At 56.5% G+C, this 15,000-nt stretch overlaps 1 protein-coding gene across 1 annotated transcript in view; it reads right to left on the bottom strand.

Annotated features, from left to right (window-relative positions):
• Positions 1-9,520, bottom strand: part of LOC121272762 (calcium/calmodulin-dependent protein kinase type 1-like) — a 42,897-nt gene extending 33,377 nt beyond the window's left edge. The window contains exons 1-2 of the mRNA XM_041179543.1: positions 9,419-9,520; positions 2,945-3,076 (exon numbers count right to left, since the gene is read on the bottom strand). Coding sequence (XP_041035477.1) covers positions 2,945-3,076; positions 9,419-9,492 — 206 coding nt within the window. The 5' untranslated portion in view covers positions 9,493-9,520. The remainder of the gene's footprint in view (positions 1-2,944; positions 3,077-9,418) is intronic.
• Positions 9,521-15,000: the final 5,480 nt, after the last annotated feature.

Below are 15,000 nucleotides of genomic sequence, written 5' to 3'. Positions count from 1 at the left end.
GTCACCAGGCAGCATTGAGGCTTATTCGCCAGTCACCAGGCAGCGTGAGGCCCAATCGCCGGTCACCAGGCAACGTGAGGCCTACTCACTGGTCACCAGGCAGCGTGAGGCCTACTCACCGGTCACCAGGCAGCATTGAGGCTTATTCGCCGGTCACCAGGCAGCGTGAGGCCTACTCACCAGGCAGTGTGAGGCCTACTCACCGGTCACCAGGCAGCATGAGGCCTATTCACCAGTCACCAGGCAGCAAGAGGTCTAATCACCAGGCAGCGTGAGGCCTACTCACTGGTCACCAGGCAGCGTGAGGCCTAGTCGCTAGTCACCAGGCAGCGTGAGGCCTAGTCGCTGGTAACCAGGCAGCGTGAGGCCTAGTCGCTGGTAACCAGGCAGCATGAGGCCTAGTCGCTGGTAACCAGGCAGCATGAGGCCTAGTCGCCAGTCACCAGGCAGCATGAGGCCTAGTCGCCGGTCACCAGATGGTGTGAAGCCTACCTGCCAATCACCACCCAGAAGGGACAAACAGTTCGGACCAGTACTCTTATTTCCCAGTTTTTACTGGTGTTCCATTTTAAGTTATATAAGACCAGTTCAGACCAGTATTCTTACTTCTCAATTTTTACTGTTTTCATTCTGGGCAGGCATTCGTGAGGCCTACCCGCCGGGTGCTCGGCAATATCTGGCCCACTCGCTGGTCGCCAAGTAACGTCAGGCCTACTTGCCAGCTGCCAGGCAAAGTCCGGCCCACTCACTGGTCGCCATGCAGCATGAGGCCTACTTGCAGGTCATTTGGCAACCTCAGGCCTACTCGCCAGTTGCCGGGCAACGTCAGGCCTACTCGCCGGTGGCCAGACATTCGTGAGGCCGACTCGCTGGTAGCTCCGTCAGGCCTCATCGCCAGTTGCCAGGCAACGTCAGGCCTCATCGCCGGTTGCCAGGCAACGTCAGGCCTGCGAAAGTGCGAAAAAGGAAAAGCCATAGCCTGGCAGGGAAAGGGTTACAGAATTTGTGTCAGGGAAATCTAAGCGAGATATTTCTGCATGCTTTTAAGCACTTTTTATTACATAAATGATTTACTTGGTAACCACGGCAACTGCAATGTCAAACCTGCCTGGAATTCTTTTCATCTGCACTCTATTTAATATCCAAAAGAGTCAATCATCTATTTTTAATCCCTAATTCATTCACCAGATAAAAACCAGTCAGAACAACCTTGCCACAATTTTTGTGTCACCCCCGCGGTTAATTGTTACTCTCAAAGGGAATTGGACTTAATTCAATGGATCTCACTCTGATCTTCCTGAATCTCACGATCCTGGGTTTCAGCCCCCGCTCCAGAGACCCCAGCCTCATAATCCAGGCCCAACACTCCCACCGGCGCCAGTACCGAGGGTGCGCCGCGCTGTCAGAGGGTCAGCGCTGAGGGAGCGCCGCGCTGTCGGAGGGTCAGTGCTGAGGGAGCGCCGCTCTGTCGGAGGGTCAGTGCTGAGGGAGCGCTGCTCTGTCGGAGGGTCAGCGCTGAGGGAGCACCGCACGGTCGGAGGGTCAGTGCTGAGGGAGCGCCGCACTGTGGGAGGGTCAGTGCTGAGGGAGCGCCGCGCTGTCGGAGGATCAGTGCTGAAGGAGCGCTGCACTGTGGGAGGGTCAGTGCTGAGGGAGCGCCGCACTGTGGGAGGGTCAGTGCTGAGGGAGCGCCGCACTGTCAGAGGGTCAGTACTGAGGGAACGCCGCGCTGTCAGAGGGTCAGCGCTGAGGGAGCGCCGCGCTGTCGGAGGGTCAGTGCTGAGGGAGCGCCGCTCTGTCGGAGGGTCAGTGCTGAGGGAGCGCTGCTCTGTCGGAGGGTCAGCGCTGAGGGAACACCGCACGGTCGGAGGGTCAGTGCTGAGGGAGCGCCGCACTGTGGGAGGGTCAGTGCTGAGGGAGCGCCGCGCTGTCGGAGGATCAGTGCTGAAGGAGCGCTGCACTGTGGGAGGGTCAGTGCTGAGGGAGCGCCGCACTGTGGGAGGGTCAGTGCTGAGGGAGCGCCGCGCTGTCGGAGGGTCAGTGCTGAGGGAGCGCCGCACTGTGGGAGGGTCAGTGCTGAGGGAGCACCGCACTGTCGGAGGGTCAGCGCTGAGGGAGCGCCGCACTGTCGGAGGGTCAGCGCTGTGGGAGTGCCGCACTGTCGTAGGGTCAGTGCTGAGGGAGCGCCGCACTGTGGGAGAGTCAGTGCTGAGGGAGCGCCGCACTGTCGGAGGGTCAGCGCTGAGGGAGCACCGCACTGTCGGAGGGTCAGCGCCGAGGGAGCACCGCACTGTCGGAGGGTTGGCGCCGAGGGAGCGCCGCACTGTGGGAGGGTCAGCGCTGAGGGAGCGCCGCACTGTCGGAGGGTCAGTGCTGAGGGAGTGCCGCACTGTCGGAGGGTCAGCGCTGAGGGAGCTGTTAGGGTTAGGAGTAGGGTTAGGGTTGGAATTAGGATTAGGGTTAGGATTATCTCACTCTATGACGACCAACTAGATTCCCCTGCCACACCCTCACCCTCCATTTGGTGGGAGATGGTGTCAGAGCGGCAGTGTCACTGGATTAGTAATCCCGAGGCCTAGGCTAAAGCCCTGGGGATACGGGTTCAAATCCCACCCCGGCCGCTGTTGGAACGAAAAATTGGGAATTCAAAGCCTAAATCACGGTGGTGGTGTCCCTATCATCGAATATCACTAAAAACCCCTCTGGCTCATTCGAATGTCGTTTAAAAGCCCCTTTAGGGAAGGGAATCTGTCATCTTTACCCGGCCTGGCCTACAGCTGGGCCTTAGGCCCAGAGACCATGTGGGCCCGCAAGGAAGCCCAGTTCGAGGGCAATTAGGGGTGGGCAACAAAATGGAGCCTCTTTCTCCCTTGGCAGCGGACAGATACCCGCCAACTCTTGGCTTCCCCCCCCCCCGCCACCTTCTCCACCCCCCTCGACTCACTTGCACTGTACAGCGATCTCGTTCTTCATCACAGCTTCCTTGTCCTGCCGGACGTCCTTGGCGATGCACTTCAGGGCGACCAGCCGCTTGGACTGGCGGTCCTCGGCCAGCATGACTTCGGAGAAGGCGCCCCTGCAGCAGGAAAGGCAGGGAGAGGAAGCAGCGTTTAAAGGGGCGCCTCAACCGCAGCGTGACGGTTTACATAGAAAAAAATCGAACGGGGTGGGGGAAGTCCGACAGGATCCTGATTGGATCTGGTGTTACTGCGGAGTGGTCCTGCACCCCACCCCTCAGGACGGGTATATCAGCCTCGGGAGGGAGGTCAGGGTAGCTTTCTCGGAACGATCCCAAGTGTTAAATTCCGAGGAGAGATTAAACACAAACTAGGTGTTCCCTGGAATTCAGAAGGGTCGGGGGTGGGGGGGGGTGATTTGATTGGAGTTTTCGAGGAATTCGGGGAACTGATAGAGAGAGACCGTTTCCCGCTGGTTGGGGGGGTGGGGGGGTGAGTCTGGGACGAGGGGGGCAGAGTCTGAAAAGGAGAGGCAGACCCTTCAGGAGTGAAATGAGGAAAGACCCCTACACACAAAGGGTGGTCGGAGTTTGGAACTCTCTCCCCACAAACGGCCATCGATGCCGGGTCAGTTAGTTTTAAACCTGGGAGGTTGAGAGATTTTTGTTAACCAAAAGGGTATTCAGGGATACGGGGCAGAGGTGGGTAGATGGAGATAGGTCACAGATCAGAACATGATCTTATAGAATGGCAGAACAGGCTCGAGAGGGGCCGAAAGGCCACCTCCTGTTCCTGTTCCTCTCTCTTGGTCTCTCTCTTTCTCTCACTCCCTATCTCTCTGTCTCGCTCTCTCTCTCTGCCTTTCTCTCACTCCATCTCTCTCTCTCTGTCCCTCTCTCTGTCTGTCTCTGTCTCTCTCTCCCTCTCTATCTCTCTGTCTCTCCTTGTCATTCTCTGTCTGTCTCTCCCAGTCTCTCACTCTCCGTTTCTCTGCTTCGGCCTCCCTCTCTCTCTTTTTGTCTCTGTCCTTCTGTCTCTCTCTCTCTAGGTCTGAAAGGCCACCTCCTGTTCCTCTTCCTCTCTCTTGGTCTCTCTCTCTCTCTCTCTCACTCCCTATCTCTCTGTCTCACTCTCTCCCTTTCTCTCACTCCATCTCTCTCTCTCTCTGTCTCTCTCTCTGTCTTTGTCTCTCTTTCTGTTTCTGTCTCTCTCCCTCTCTCTCTGTCTGTCTCTCTCTCTGTCTGTCTCTGTCACTCTGTCTGTCACTCTCTCTCTCTGTCTGTCTGTCTCTGTCACTCTGTCTGTCACTCTCTCTCTCTCTCTGTCTGTCTGTCTCTGTCACTCTGTCTGTCACTCTCTCTCTCTCTCACTCTGTTCCTGTCTCTCTCTCTGTGTCTCTGTCTCTCTCTCTGTCTCTTGCCATGTGTGTCTCTTTCTTTGTCTCTCTCCCTGTCTTTCTCTAACTCTATCCCTCTCTATGCCTGTCTCTCTCTCTCTCTCTCTGTGTTTCTCTGTTTCTCTCTGCCTCTGTCCCTGTCTCTCTCTGTCAGTCTGTCTCTCTCTCTGTGTTTCTCTCTGTCTCTGTCTCTCTCAGTCTCTGTCTCTGTATCTCACCGTCTCTATATCTATCTCCTCTTTCTCTACCTCTGTCTGCCTCTCTCTCTGTCTTTCCCTCTCTCTCTCTATCTCTGTTTCTCTCTGTCTCTGTCGCTCCATCTCTGTGTGACTCTCTCTGCCTGTGTGTCTGTCTATCTCTCTGTCTCTCTCTCTCTGTCTATCACTCTGTCTCTCTCTCTCTGGCTGTCTCTCTCTCCGCCTCTCTCTCTGTCTATCTCTCTGTCTCTCTCTCTGGCTGTCTCTCTCTTTGTCTCTATTTCTCTCTCTGTCTCAATCTCTCTGTCTCTATCTCTCCCTCTCTCCCTTTCTCTCTCTCTGATCCTTGCTCTCTCTCCTACTGTCTCTCTCTCCCTCTCTATCTCTCTGTCTCTGTCTCTCCATCTCTGGCTCTGTCTCTCTCTCACTCTCTCTCTCTCTCTGTGTCCCTCTCTCTCTCTTTCTCTATATCTCTATCTCTGTTTCTCTCTCTCTCATTCTCCCTCTCTCTTTCTCCCTCTGTCTCTCTATCGCCCTCTCTCAGTCTCTCGCTCTCTGTCTCTGTCTCTCGGTCTCTATCACTCTGTCTCCATCTTTCTCTATCTGCCACTTCCTCACTCACTTTCTCCCTGTGTCTCTCTCTTTGTCAATGTCTCTCTCTTTCCCTCAGTCTCTGTCTGTCTCTCTCTCTTTCTCTGTCACTCTCTCTCTCTCTATCTCTTTCTCTCTCTTTGTCCCTCTCTCTATCTGTCTTTCTGTCTCTGTTTGTCCCACTGTCTGGTTCTGTCCCTCTCTTTCTCTCTCTCCCTCTCCCTTTCTCACTCGCTGTCTCCCTCGCTCTCTGTCTCTCTCTCTCACTCTCTCTCGCTGCCTCTCTCTCTCTCTCTGTCTCTCCATCTCTCTCTCTCTCTCTCTCTCTCTGTCCTTCCCTCTATCTCTCCCTCTCTCCCTCAATCTCTCTCTCTGCCTATCTGTCTCTGTCTCTCTCTCTGTCTCAATCTCTCTCTCTCTCTGTCTCAATGTCTCTCTCTCTGTCTCTCTCTCTTATTGTTCTCTCTCATCTCTCGCTCTCTGTCTCTCCCAGTCTGTCTCTGTCTCTATCTCTGTCTCTCTCAACTGTCACCCTCTCCCTCTCTCACTTTCTCTGTCTCTCTCTCTGTCTCAATCTCTCTCTCTGTGTGTGTGTGTGTCTCTCTCTCTCTATTGCTCTCTCTCATCTCTTACTCCCTGTCTCTCCCTGTCTATGTCTCTCTCTCTCCCTCTGTCTCTCTCTCTGTCTCTTTCTCCCTCACTCTCTCTCTCTGTCTCCATATCTCTCTGTTTCTTTCACTCCCTTTCTCTCTCTCTGTCTCTCCCTCACTCCCTTTCTCTCTCTCTGTCTCTCTCTCTCTATTGCTCTCTCTTTTCTCTTGCTCTTTGTCTCTCCTTGTCTGTCTCTTGCTATCTGTCATTCTCTCCCTCTTTCACTTTCTCTTTGTATCTCTCTGTCACTATCCTTCTCTCTCTCTCTCCCTCTGTCTTTCTGTCTCTATGTCTGCCTCTCTTCCTCTCTCTCTGTCTCTGCCTCTCTTCCTCTCTCTCTTTCTCTCTCTCTCTCTCTGGTTCTGTCCCTCCCTCTCTCTGTCTCTCTCTCTAGCTCTCTGTTCCTCTCTCTCTCTGCCTCTCTCCCTCGCTCTCTGTCTCTCTCACTCTCTCTGTCCAATCTTTCTCTATCTCTCCCTCTCTCTCTGCCTCTCTCTCTCTGTCTCTCCTTGTCTCTCTCTCTCACTCACTCTCTGTCTCTGTCCCTCTTTCTCTCTCTCTGACCCCCTCTCTCTCTGTCTCTCTCTCTCTCTCTCTCTGTCTCTCTCTGACCCTCTCTCTCTGTCTCTCTCTGACCCCCTCTCTCTGTCTCTGTCGCTCTCTCTCTCTTTCTCTCTCTCTGTCTCTCTCTGACCCTCTCTCTATCTTTCTCTCTCTCTGTCTCTCTCTGACCCTCTCTCTCTCTGTCTCTCTCTCTCTCTCTCTCTCTCTCTTTCTCTCTCTCTCTCTTTCTCTCTCGCTCTCTCTGTCTCTCTCTGACCTTCTCTCTCTCTCTGTCTTTCTGTCTCTTTCTCTCTATTTTTATCCCACTGAGGTTCCCTGTTTTTTGGGATTCCTCAGGTCACCCCCATTCCCTCAGTGTGAAATGGTGCTGAGAGCTGGAATCCAACAGGGGAACATTCCTCTCACACTCTTGGAATACTAATCACACTGCTGCAACATGTTAATGACCACCCACACAAGATATTCCGGATGCTTCTCCCTCCAAAGTAAAGGGAAAGCCAGTCGACTGTCCTCCTCAGAGCCCGGGGTAGCCTAACATTAAACACATAGCTTTCCAATTTCTACTCTCATTATCATTAGAGAAACTTTGGTTTTGTACTGATGGCTCTCACTCTCTCTGTCTCTCTCTCTCAGTCTCTCCCTCTCTCTCTCTGTCTCTCTCTCTCTGTCTCTCTCTCGTTCAGTCTCTCCTTCTCTGTCTCACCTTCTCTGTCTCTCTGTCTCTGTCTCTCTCTCTCAGTCTCTCCCTCTCTGTCTCTGTCTCTCCCTCTGTGTGTGTGTGTCTCTCTCTGTGTCTCTCTCTCTCTGTCTCTCTCTCTCTCATTTAGTCTCTCCTTCTCTGTCTCTGTCTCTCTCTCTCAGTCTCTCCCTCTCTGTCTCTGTCTCTCCCTCTGTGTGTGTGTGTCTCTCTCTGTCTCTCTCTCTGTCTCTCTCTCTCTCATTTAGTCTCTCCTTCTCTGTCTCTGTCTCTCTCTCTCTGTCTCTCTTTCAGTCTCTCCTCTCTGTCTCTGTCTCTCTCTGTGTGTGTCTCTCTGTCTCTCTTTCTCTCAGTCTCTCCCTCTCTCTCTCTCTCTGTCTCTCTCTCTCGTTTAGTCTCTCCTTCTCTGTCTCTGTCTCTCTTTCTCTGTCTCTCTCTCTGTCCCTCTCAGTCTCTCCTTCTTTGTCTCTGTCTCGCTCTCTCTGTCTCTCTTTCAGTCTCTCCTTCTCTGTCTCTGTCTCTCCCTCTGTGTGTGTCTCTCTCTCTATCTCTTACTTTCTGTCTCTCCCTTTCTGTGTCTCTCTGTCTGTCTGTCTCTCTCCCTCTGTCTCTCTCTCTCTTGCTCTCCATCTCTGTCTCTCCTTCCTTCTCCCTGTCTCTCTGTCTGTCTCTCTGTCTTGGTCTCTCTCCACCTCTCCCTCTCTCTGTCTTTCTCTCTCTGTCCCTCTCTCTCTCTGTCTCTCTCCATTTCTCCCTCTCTGTCTCTCTCTCTGTGTCTCCCTCTGTCTCTCTCTCTCTCCCTCTCTGTCTCTCTCTCCCTCTCTGTCTCTCTCCTCCACTCTGTCTCTCTGTCTCTCTCCTTCTCCCTTTGTCTCTGTCTCTCTCTCTCTGTCTCTCTCTCTCTCTCTCTCTCTCTCTGTCTCTGTCTCTGTCTTTGTCTCTCTCTGCCTCTGTCTCTCTCTGTCTCTGTCTCTGTCTCTCTCTCTGTCTCTCGCCTTTGGAAATATTTTAGTGGATGGAGGGTAAACATCCACACTGTGGACGAGGAAGTCCAATTGTCTTAGGATGAAGAATCCTCCCGGTTCTTTATCGTGTTTTCCAAATTGTCCACTCTCTCCTGACACACGTTCCCAAACTCCACATGCAGTGCCCGTCGACAGGGGGCAGTGAATGTTGAAGGTGGTGGATGGGGCGGGGCTGCTTTGTCCTGGGCGGTGTGGAGGCCTGTGCAGTACTGGAGCTGCTCAGTAGGAGGCACCGAGGAGCAGCCAAGGTGTCAGGAAATTCTAATGGTGTCAGGCAGTCATTGTCAATTCCCCTTCCCCCACCAAAAGCCCCTCTTCCCCTTCCCCTCTCGCCCCAACCCTACCCCCACCTCATCTCCCCCTCCCCCTCCCTCCTCACCACCTCTTTCCACTCCCCCTTTCTCCCTCCCCTCCCTTCCTCCCCCACCCCTTCCTTCCTCTCCCCTCTCCTCACCCTGCTCTCCCTCATACTTTTGCCATGCCCCCAATCCCTCCCCTCCCTCCTCAACCCCCATCCCCTCTCTCCCACCCCTCCCTTCCTGCCCCTCCCTCCCTCCTCCGCACCCTCCACCCTCCTCATGCCAGCTCCACTACCCTCCCCCATTCTCCCTCACCTCCCTCCCTCCTCCCCACCCTCCACCCTCCTAATGCCAGCTCCACTACCCTCCCCCATTCTCCCTCACCTCCCTCCCTCCTCCCCACCCTCCACCCTCCTCATGCCCGCTCCACTACCCTCCCCCATTCTCCCACCCCATCCCTCCCTCCTCCCCTCCCTCCACCCTCCTCAGCCCCTGCTCCACTACCCTCCCCACGTTCTCCCTCCCTCCTCCCCTCCCTCCACCCTCCTCAGCCCCTGCTCCACTACCCTCCCCACGTTCTCCCTCCCTCCTCCCCTCCCTCCACCCTCCTCAGCCCCTGCTCCACTACCCTCCCCACGTTCTCCCTCCCTCCTCCCCTCCCTCCACCCTCCTCAGCCCCTGCTCCACTACCCTCCCCACGTTCTCCCTCCCTCCTCCCCTCCCTCCACCCTCCTCAGCCCCTGCTCCACTACCCTCCCCACGTTCTCCCTCCCCTCCCCCTCCCCCTTCATCCCTCCTCCTCTCCTCGCCTCGCTCTCCCTCATTCTTTTATCACTAACGCCCCTCACCCTGCCTCTCCCCTCCTCCTCCTCCTCCTCCTCCTCTTCATTCCCCCTCTCACCTCCCCCTCCCTCAGAAAGCCCCTCTCATCCCCTCCCCTCCCCTGCTCCGACATCCTCCTCCCTCTGCCCACCTTCTGCACAGCCCCCCCACGCCCCCCGCCCCACATCCCCCGACCGAGGGGGAGGGGCCAAAACTCACGCGCCCAGCTTCTCCTTGATGACATAGAGGGTGGAAATGTCCTCCGTCTTTTTAATCCAACCTTCCAGCGGCATCTTGTGGAAAACGTTCCTGGATTCTCCCCGAGCTGCTCGCAGGACAGTAAAGAGACAATAATCGCACAAGTATTTGCGAAGGGGACAATTTTGGGGTACAGGGTGGGGGGAGGGGGGCTGCGGGGTGCGAGGCGCGGGCCATAAAACGTTGGGCTCGCAAACACCTATCGCAACAGAGCGCACGCCTGTCCCTTTAAGCACGCTAGGCCCCCACCATTGTTAAGTAAAGCCCAGCGTGAGTTCGCTCCAAGTCACACGGTGTTGGCTGGGTAATGGGTCGTAGCCTTGGGGTCAGGAGGTCAGAGGCTCGGGCCACCACTCCAGAGACCTCAGCCCCAGAATCCAAGCCCGGCACTTCCCCACCCCGTTGTCAGCGCTGAGGGAGTGCCGCGCTGTCGGAGGGTCAGTACTGAGGGAGCGCCGCACTGTCGGAGGGTCAGTACTGAGGGAGCGCCGCACTGTTGGAGGGTCAGTGCAGAGGCAGCGCCGCACTGGCGGAGGGTCAATACTGAGGCATCGCCGCACTGGCGGAGGGTCAGTGCTGAAGGAGCGCCGCACTGTCGGAGGGTCAGTGCTGAGGGAGCACCGCACTGTCGGAGGGTCGGTGCTGAGGGAGCGCCGCACTGTCGGAGGGTCAGTACTGAGGGAGCACCGCACTGTCGGAGGGTCGGTGCTGAGGGAGCGCTGCACTGTCGGAGGGTCAGTACTGAGGGAGCACCGCACTGTCGGAGGGTCAGTACTGAGGGAGCACCGCACTGTCGGAGGGTCGGTGCTGAGGGAGCACCGCGCTGTCGGAGGGTCAGCGCTGAGGGAGCACCGCGCTGTCGGAGGGTCAGTGCTGAGGGAGTGCCGCGCTGTCGGAGGGTCAGCGCTGAGGGAGCGCCGCACTGTCGGAGGGTCAGTGCTGAGGGAGCGCCGCACTGTGGGAGGGTCAGTGCTGAGGGAGCGCCGCACGCACGCACACACACTCACGCTCACACACGCAGAAACTCACACACAGCCCAGCATCGGTGCCTGAGAGCCATCAATCAGCCTCTAAACCCCAACCTCACACCTGAGGCTGGGCGAGTCCCGCGCTGCCCCCATACCCCGCCCCCCCCCCCCACCACGGCTGAATAGCCGGCCATCCTTTGATTCCCTCACATGGGAAACACACCGAGCCGGGGTGCGCGGAGAGGGTAGAGGGCGTGGGCGTGCGGTGGGGTGGGTGGGTCGATGGCGAGGAGAGATGGCCATCGGGTTATGAGAAAGGGGGATGGTGGTGGGGATGGGAGGGTGAGAGCGACCAGAATTCGGAAATCTGGTGGGGGGGGTGGTGGGGGTGGTGTGTGTGGGGGCGGGGGGGTGGGGTGGCGGGGTGGGGGGGTGTGTGGGGGGGTGGGGGAACAGAAGCAGAGGGGAGCGGGGAAGGTTGAATACTGGTGTGACAATACAGAGTGAGGGAGGAATACTGAATAATGGTCCCGTTCACTGTTAACGCTCTTCAGAATTCCTCCTTCGTTCCCCGATGAATATGTTTTCCCAAGACCTTTAATCCGTACCTGACTGCATGGAAGGGGACATGGGGAGCGTGGTGAACAGGAGAACAGAAGAATACAAGGATTAAATTCCTCACCTTACTGAGAGCCAGCTATTTCTTCCTCTCTCTCTCTCTCTCTCCCTCTCTCTCTCTGTCCATCAATGCTTTTAATCTCTTTCTCATTCTGAAAAACATTCCCCTCAGCCCCCGCACTCAACCCACCCACCACCCCCTCTGGTTTTTGCACCCCCCCCCCCCCCCCCGCCCCCCCCACCGGGTGTCTCTTATTCTCTCTCCCTCGGCTGTCGCTCTTAAAGGGACCCTCCCCCCGCCTCCTGCCCTGCACAACATCAATCCCCCCCACCCAACCCTCTGGTTTTCTCTCTCTGTCTCTCCCTATGTCTCTCTTTCTCTCTGCTATTTCTCTCTCTCCCTTTCTCTTTCCCTCTCTCTCCCTCTTTCTGTCTCTCTATCTTTCTCTCTCTCCCTGTGTCTTTTACCCCTCTCTCATTCTCTCTCTCTCTCACCTTCTCTGCGCTTTCTGTCTCTGTCTCAATCTTTCTCTCTGCCTCTCCCTCCCTCTCTGCTCTTTCCCTGTCTCTCTCTCTCTCTGTCGCTCATTCCCCCTCTCTCATTCTCTCTCTCGCACCTTCTCTGCTCTTTCTGTCTCTCTCTATCTGTCTCTCTTTCCCTCTATGTCTCTTTTGTGCTCTCTCCCTATCTTCCTGTCTCTCTTTCACTCTCTCTCTCTCCTCCTATCTGTCTTTCACTCTCTCTCTCTCCTCCCCCCTCCCCTCTCTCTGTCTCTCTCTCCCTCTCTCTCTCTCTTTTGCATTCTCTATCTTCAAGTCTCTCTTTCACTCTATCTCTCTCCTCCTATCTGTCTTTCACTCTCTCTCCTCCCCCCTCCCCCCTCTCTCTCTGTCTCTCTCTCTCTCTTTTGCGCTCTCTATCTTCCTGTCTCTCTTTCACTCTCTCTCACTCTCTCTCCTCCCCCTCCCACTCCTTGTCTCTCTCCCTCTCTCCTTCCCTTTCTCTCTCTTGGTCTCTATTTCTCCCTCCTCCCTCTCTCTCTCTCTCTCACTCTCTTTGTCTCTGCCTCTCTCTTTCCCTTTCTCTCCCTCTTTATTTCATGGGTCTCCCTCATTATTATTCTTTATGAATGGAGGGGTTTGTAATACCAGTGGTCTGTCAGTATGTGGCACTGTTTCCCAACTTTTTAAAGCCCCCTATCCCAATGGGAGAGGAAAGATCGCTGCCTGTGGGTGGGAGTCAGCACTGCAGCCACTAATCAATTTACTGTAAATTTAAATTGAGGGTTAACAGCGAGCGGAGAACGAGAAGGACAGGCAGTTCAGGGCAATAGGGGCATTTTCTTCATAGTGTCCAAGCCTGGGACCGAGTCAAATCATTCGGCCAAAGGGCTAGTCCAGAGGCGAGGGGTCAAATGGCCTCCGCCAGTGCCCTTCTGCTCCGTCTCGACTCGGTCGATGACCTTTGATTTGGCCGGTGGGATGCCAGCATTCCCACAGCGCCCCCGCTGGGCAGCGCGGGCGGGAACACTACGGAGCGGAGTGGGGAGGGGATGGGGGCGGAGGACGGGCTTGCGTGGAAGTCATTGGGGGTGGGGTAGCGGGTGGGCAGGGGGCCAGCGGAGAGGGGATGGGGGGGTGGGAGAGCGAAGGAGGAAATGCTTTGTACAGGTGGGAGCAAGATGGAAACAGGCCCCATCTCTCTCTCGCTCTGTCTCTCTCTCTGTCTCTCTCTCTCTGTCTCTCTCGCTCTCGCTCTGTCTCTCTCTCTCTCGCTCTGTCTCTCTCTCTCTCTGGCTCTCCCTGTCCCTCACTGTCTCTCTCTCGCTCTGTCTCTCTCTCTCTCTGGCTCTCCCTGTCCCTCTCTGTCTCTCTCTCGCTCTGTCTCTCTCTCTCTCGCTCTGTCTCTCTTTTTGTCTCTCTCTCTCTCTGGTTCTCCCTGTCCCTCTCTGTCTCTCTCTCGCTCTGTCTCTCTCTCTCTCGCTCTGTCTCTCTCTCTGTCTCTCTCTCTGTCTCCCTCGCTCTCGCTCTGTCCCTCTCGTTCTGTCTCTCTCTCTCTCTCGCTCTGTCTCTCTCTCTGTCTCTCTCTCTCTCGCTCTCCCTGTCCCTCTCTCTCTCTGTCTCTCTCTCTCTGTCTCTCTCTCTGTCTCTCTCTCTCTCCCTGTCTCTCTCTCTCTCTCTCTGTCTCTGTCTCTCTCTGTCTCTCTCTGTCTTTCTCTCCCTGTCTCTCTCTCTCTGTCTCTCTCTGTCTTTCTCTCCCTGTCTCTCTCTCTCTGTCTCTGTCTCTCTCCCTCTGTCTCTCTCTCCCTATGTCTCTCTCTCCCTCTGTCTCTCTCTCTCTGCCTCTCCCTCTGTCTCTTTTCTCTCACTCTCTCTCTCTCTGTGTGTGTGTCTCTCTCTCTCTGTCTCTCTCTCTCTGTCTCTTTTCTCTCGCTCTCTCTCTCTCTCTGTCTCTCTCTCTCACTCTGTCTCTCTCTGTCTGTCTGTCTCTCTCTCACTCTCTTGCTCTCTCCCTCGCTCTGCCCAGTGTTAAGCTCTTTGTAACCCCACCTGCCCCACTTGACACTATCTTTAGGCTGCCTGTTCATCTGCCAGCCTCGTGACAGGCTAATTTAAGGCTCCAGTCGGCAACAGATGAATGCAGAGAGGCACGTATAAGGGAAGGGGCGACATTCGACCAAGGGGGGCAGCTGTCGAGGGGGATTTAATTACGTTCGATTGACCAACAGCTGGCTGAGTGGTGGGGTTGGGGGGGGGTTGGTGCCAGCGGGGAGTCCGTGGATCCTTCAACTCGCCCTGTCCACTCCGCTGATTCCTCTCACCACGCTACTACCCCCCTCCCCCACCCCCATCTGCCCTGCAATCCCACCGCTGCCCCTTTCTGGAGGGCATTGACTCACTCTTAGGGTCAGGGCCTCCCTCGGTTCCCCCCCACTGCCCCCTGAGCTCCTCCGATGTGGGACACGCCCTCAAACCACGATCGAATGTTCGTCCGGCTGTTGCACTGCAGGAGGCATCACGTGGCCGCAGGCAGGACGACACCACCTGGCTGCTCAAAGGTCAAAGGTACAACATGGTCAGCTCTGGCCGCTTCACCTCAGATTTCCCGGGGTTGGTCATGTTGGTATCCGTGGATACCGTGTTTATTACCCACAATGCCTCAAGATGTCAACTGCCTCCCAGAGGGTCCCACTCTTGCCCTCAGAATCGGAAAGTCCCGTGGGTCCAGGCCCAACACTCCCCCAGCAACCATCCCCCCGCAACGACCCCCGGTGCCAGCGCTGAAGGAGTGCCGCACTGTCGGAGGGTCAGTGCTGAGGGAGCGCCGCACTGTTGGAGGGTCAGTGCTGAGGGAGTGCCGCACTGTGGGAGGGTCAGTGCTGAGGGAGTGCCGCACTGTTGGAGGGTCAGTGCTGAGGGAGCGCCGCACTGTCGGAGGGTCATCGCTGAGGGAGCGCTGCACTGTTGGAGGGTCAGTGCTGAGGGAGCGCCGCACTGTCTGAGGGTCAGTGCTGAGGGAGCGCCGCACTGTGGGAGGGACAGCGCTGAGGGAGCGCCGCACTGTCTGAGGGTCAGTGCTGAGGGAGCGCCGCACTGTGGGAGGGACAGCGCTGAGGGAGCGCCGCACTGTCGGAGGGACAGCGCTGAGGGAGCGCCGCACTGTGGGAGGGTCAGTACTGAGGGAGCGCCGCGCTGTGGGAGGGTCAGTGCTGAGGGAGCGCCGCACTGTTGGAGGGACAGCGCTGAGGGAGCGCCGCACTGTTGGAGGGTCAGTGCTGAAGGAGTGCCGCACTGTTGGAGGGTCAGTGCTGAGGGAGTGCCGCACTGTCGGAGGGTCAGTGCTGAGGGCCGAGACATTAAACCTGAGGCCCCTGTCTGTGCCCTGTCGGATGGAACGTAAAATGTCCCGTGGCCCCTGTTGGACGGGGAGTGGGGTGGGGGTGGGAGTGGGGTGGG

Source organism: Carcharodon carcharias, chromosome 35 (genome assembly GCF_017639515.1).
Source record: "Carcharodon carcharias isolate sCarCar2 chromosome 35, sCarCar2.pri, whole genome shotgun sequence".
Taxonomy (NCBI): domain Eukaryota; kingdom Metazoa; phylum Chordata; class Chondrichthyes; order Lamniformes; family Lamnidae; genus Carcharodon; species Carcharodon carcharias.
The sequence above is the reverse complement of the archived record's forward strand: the minus strand, read 5'-3'. Positions and strand labels throughout refer to the sequence as shown.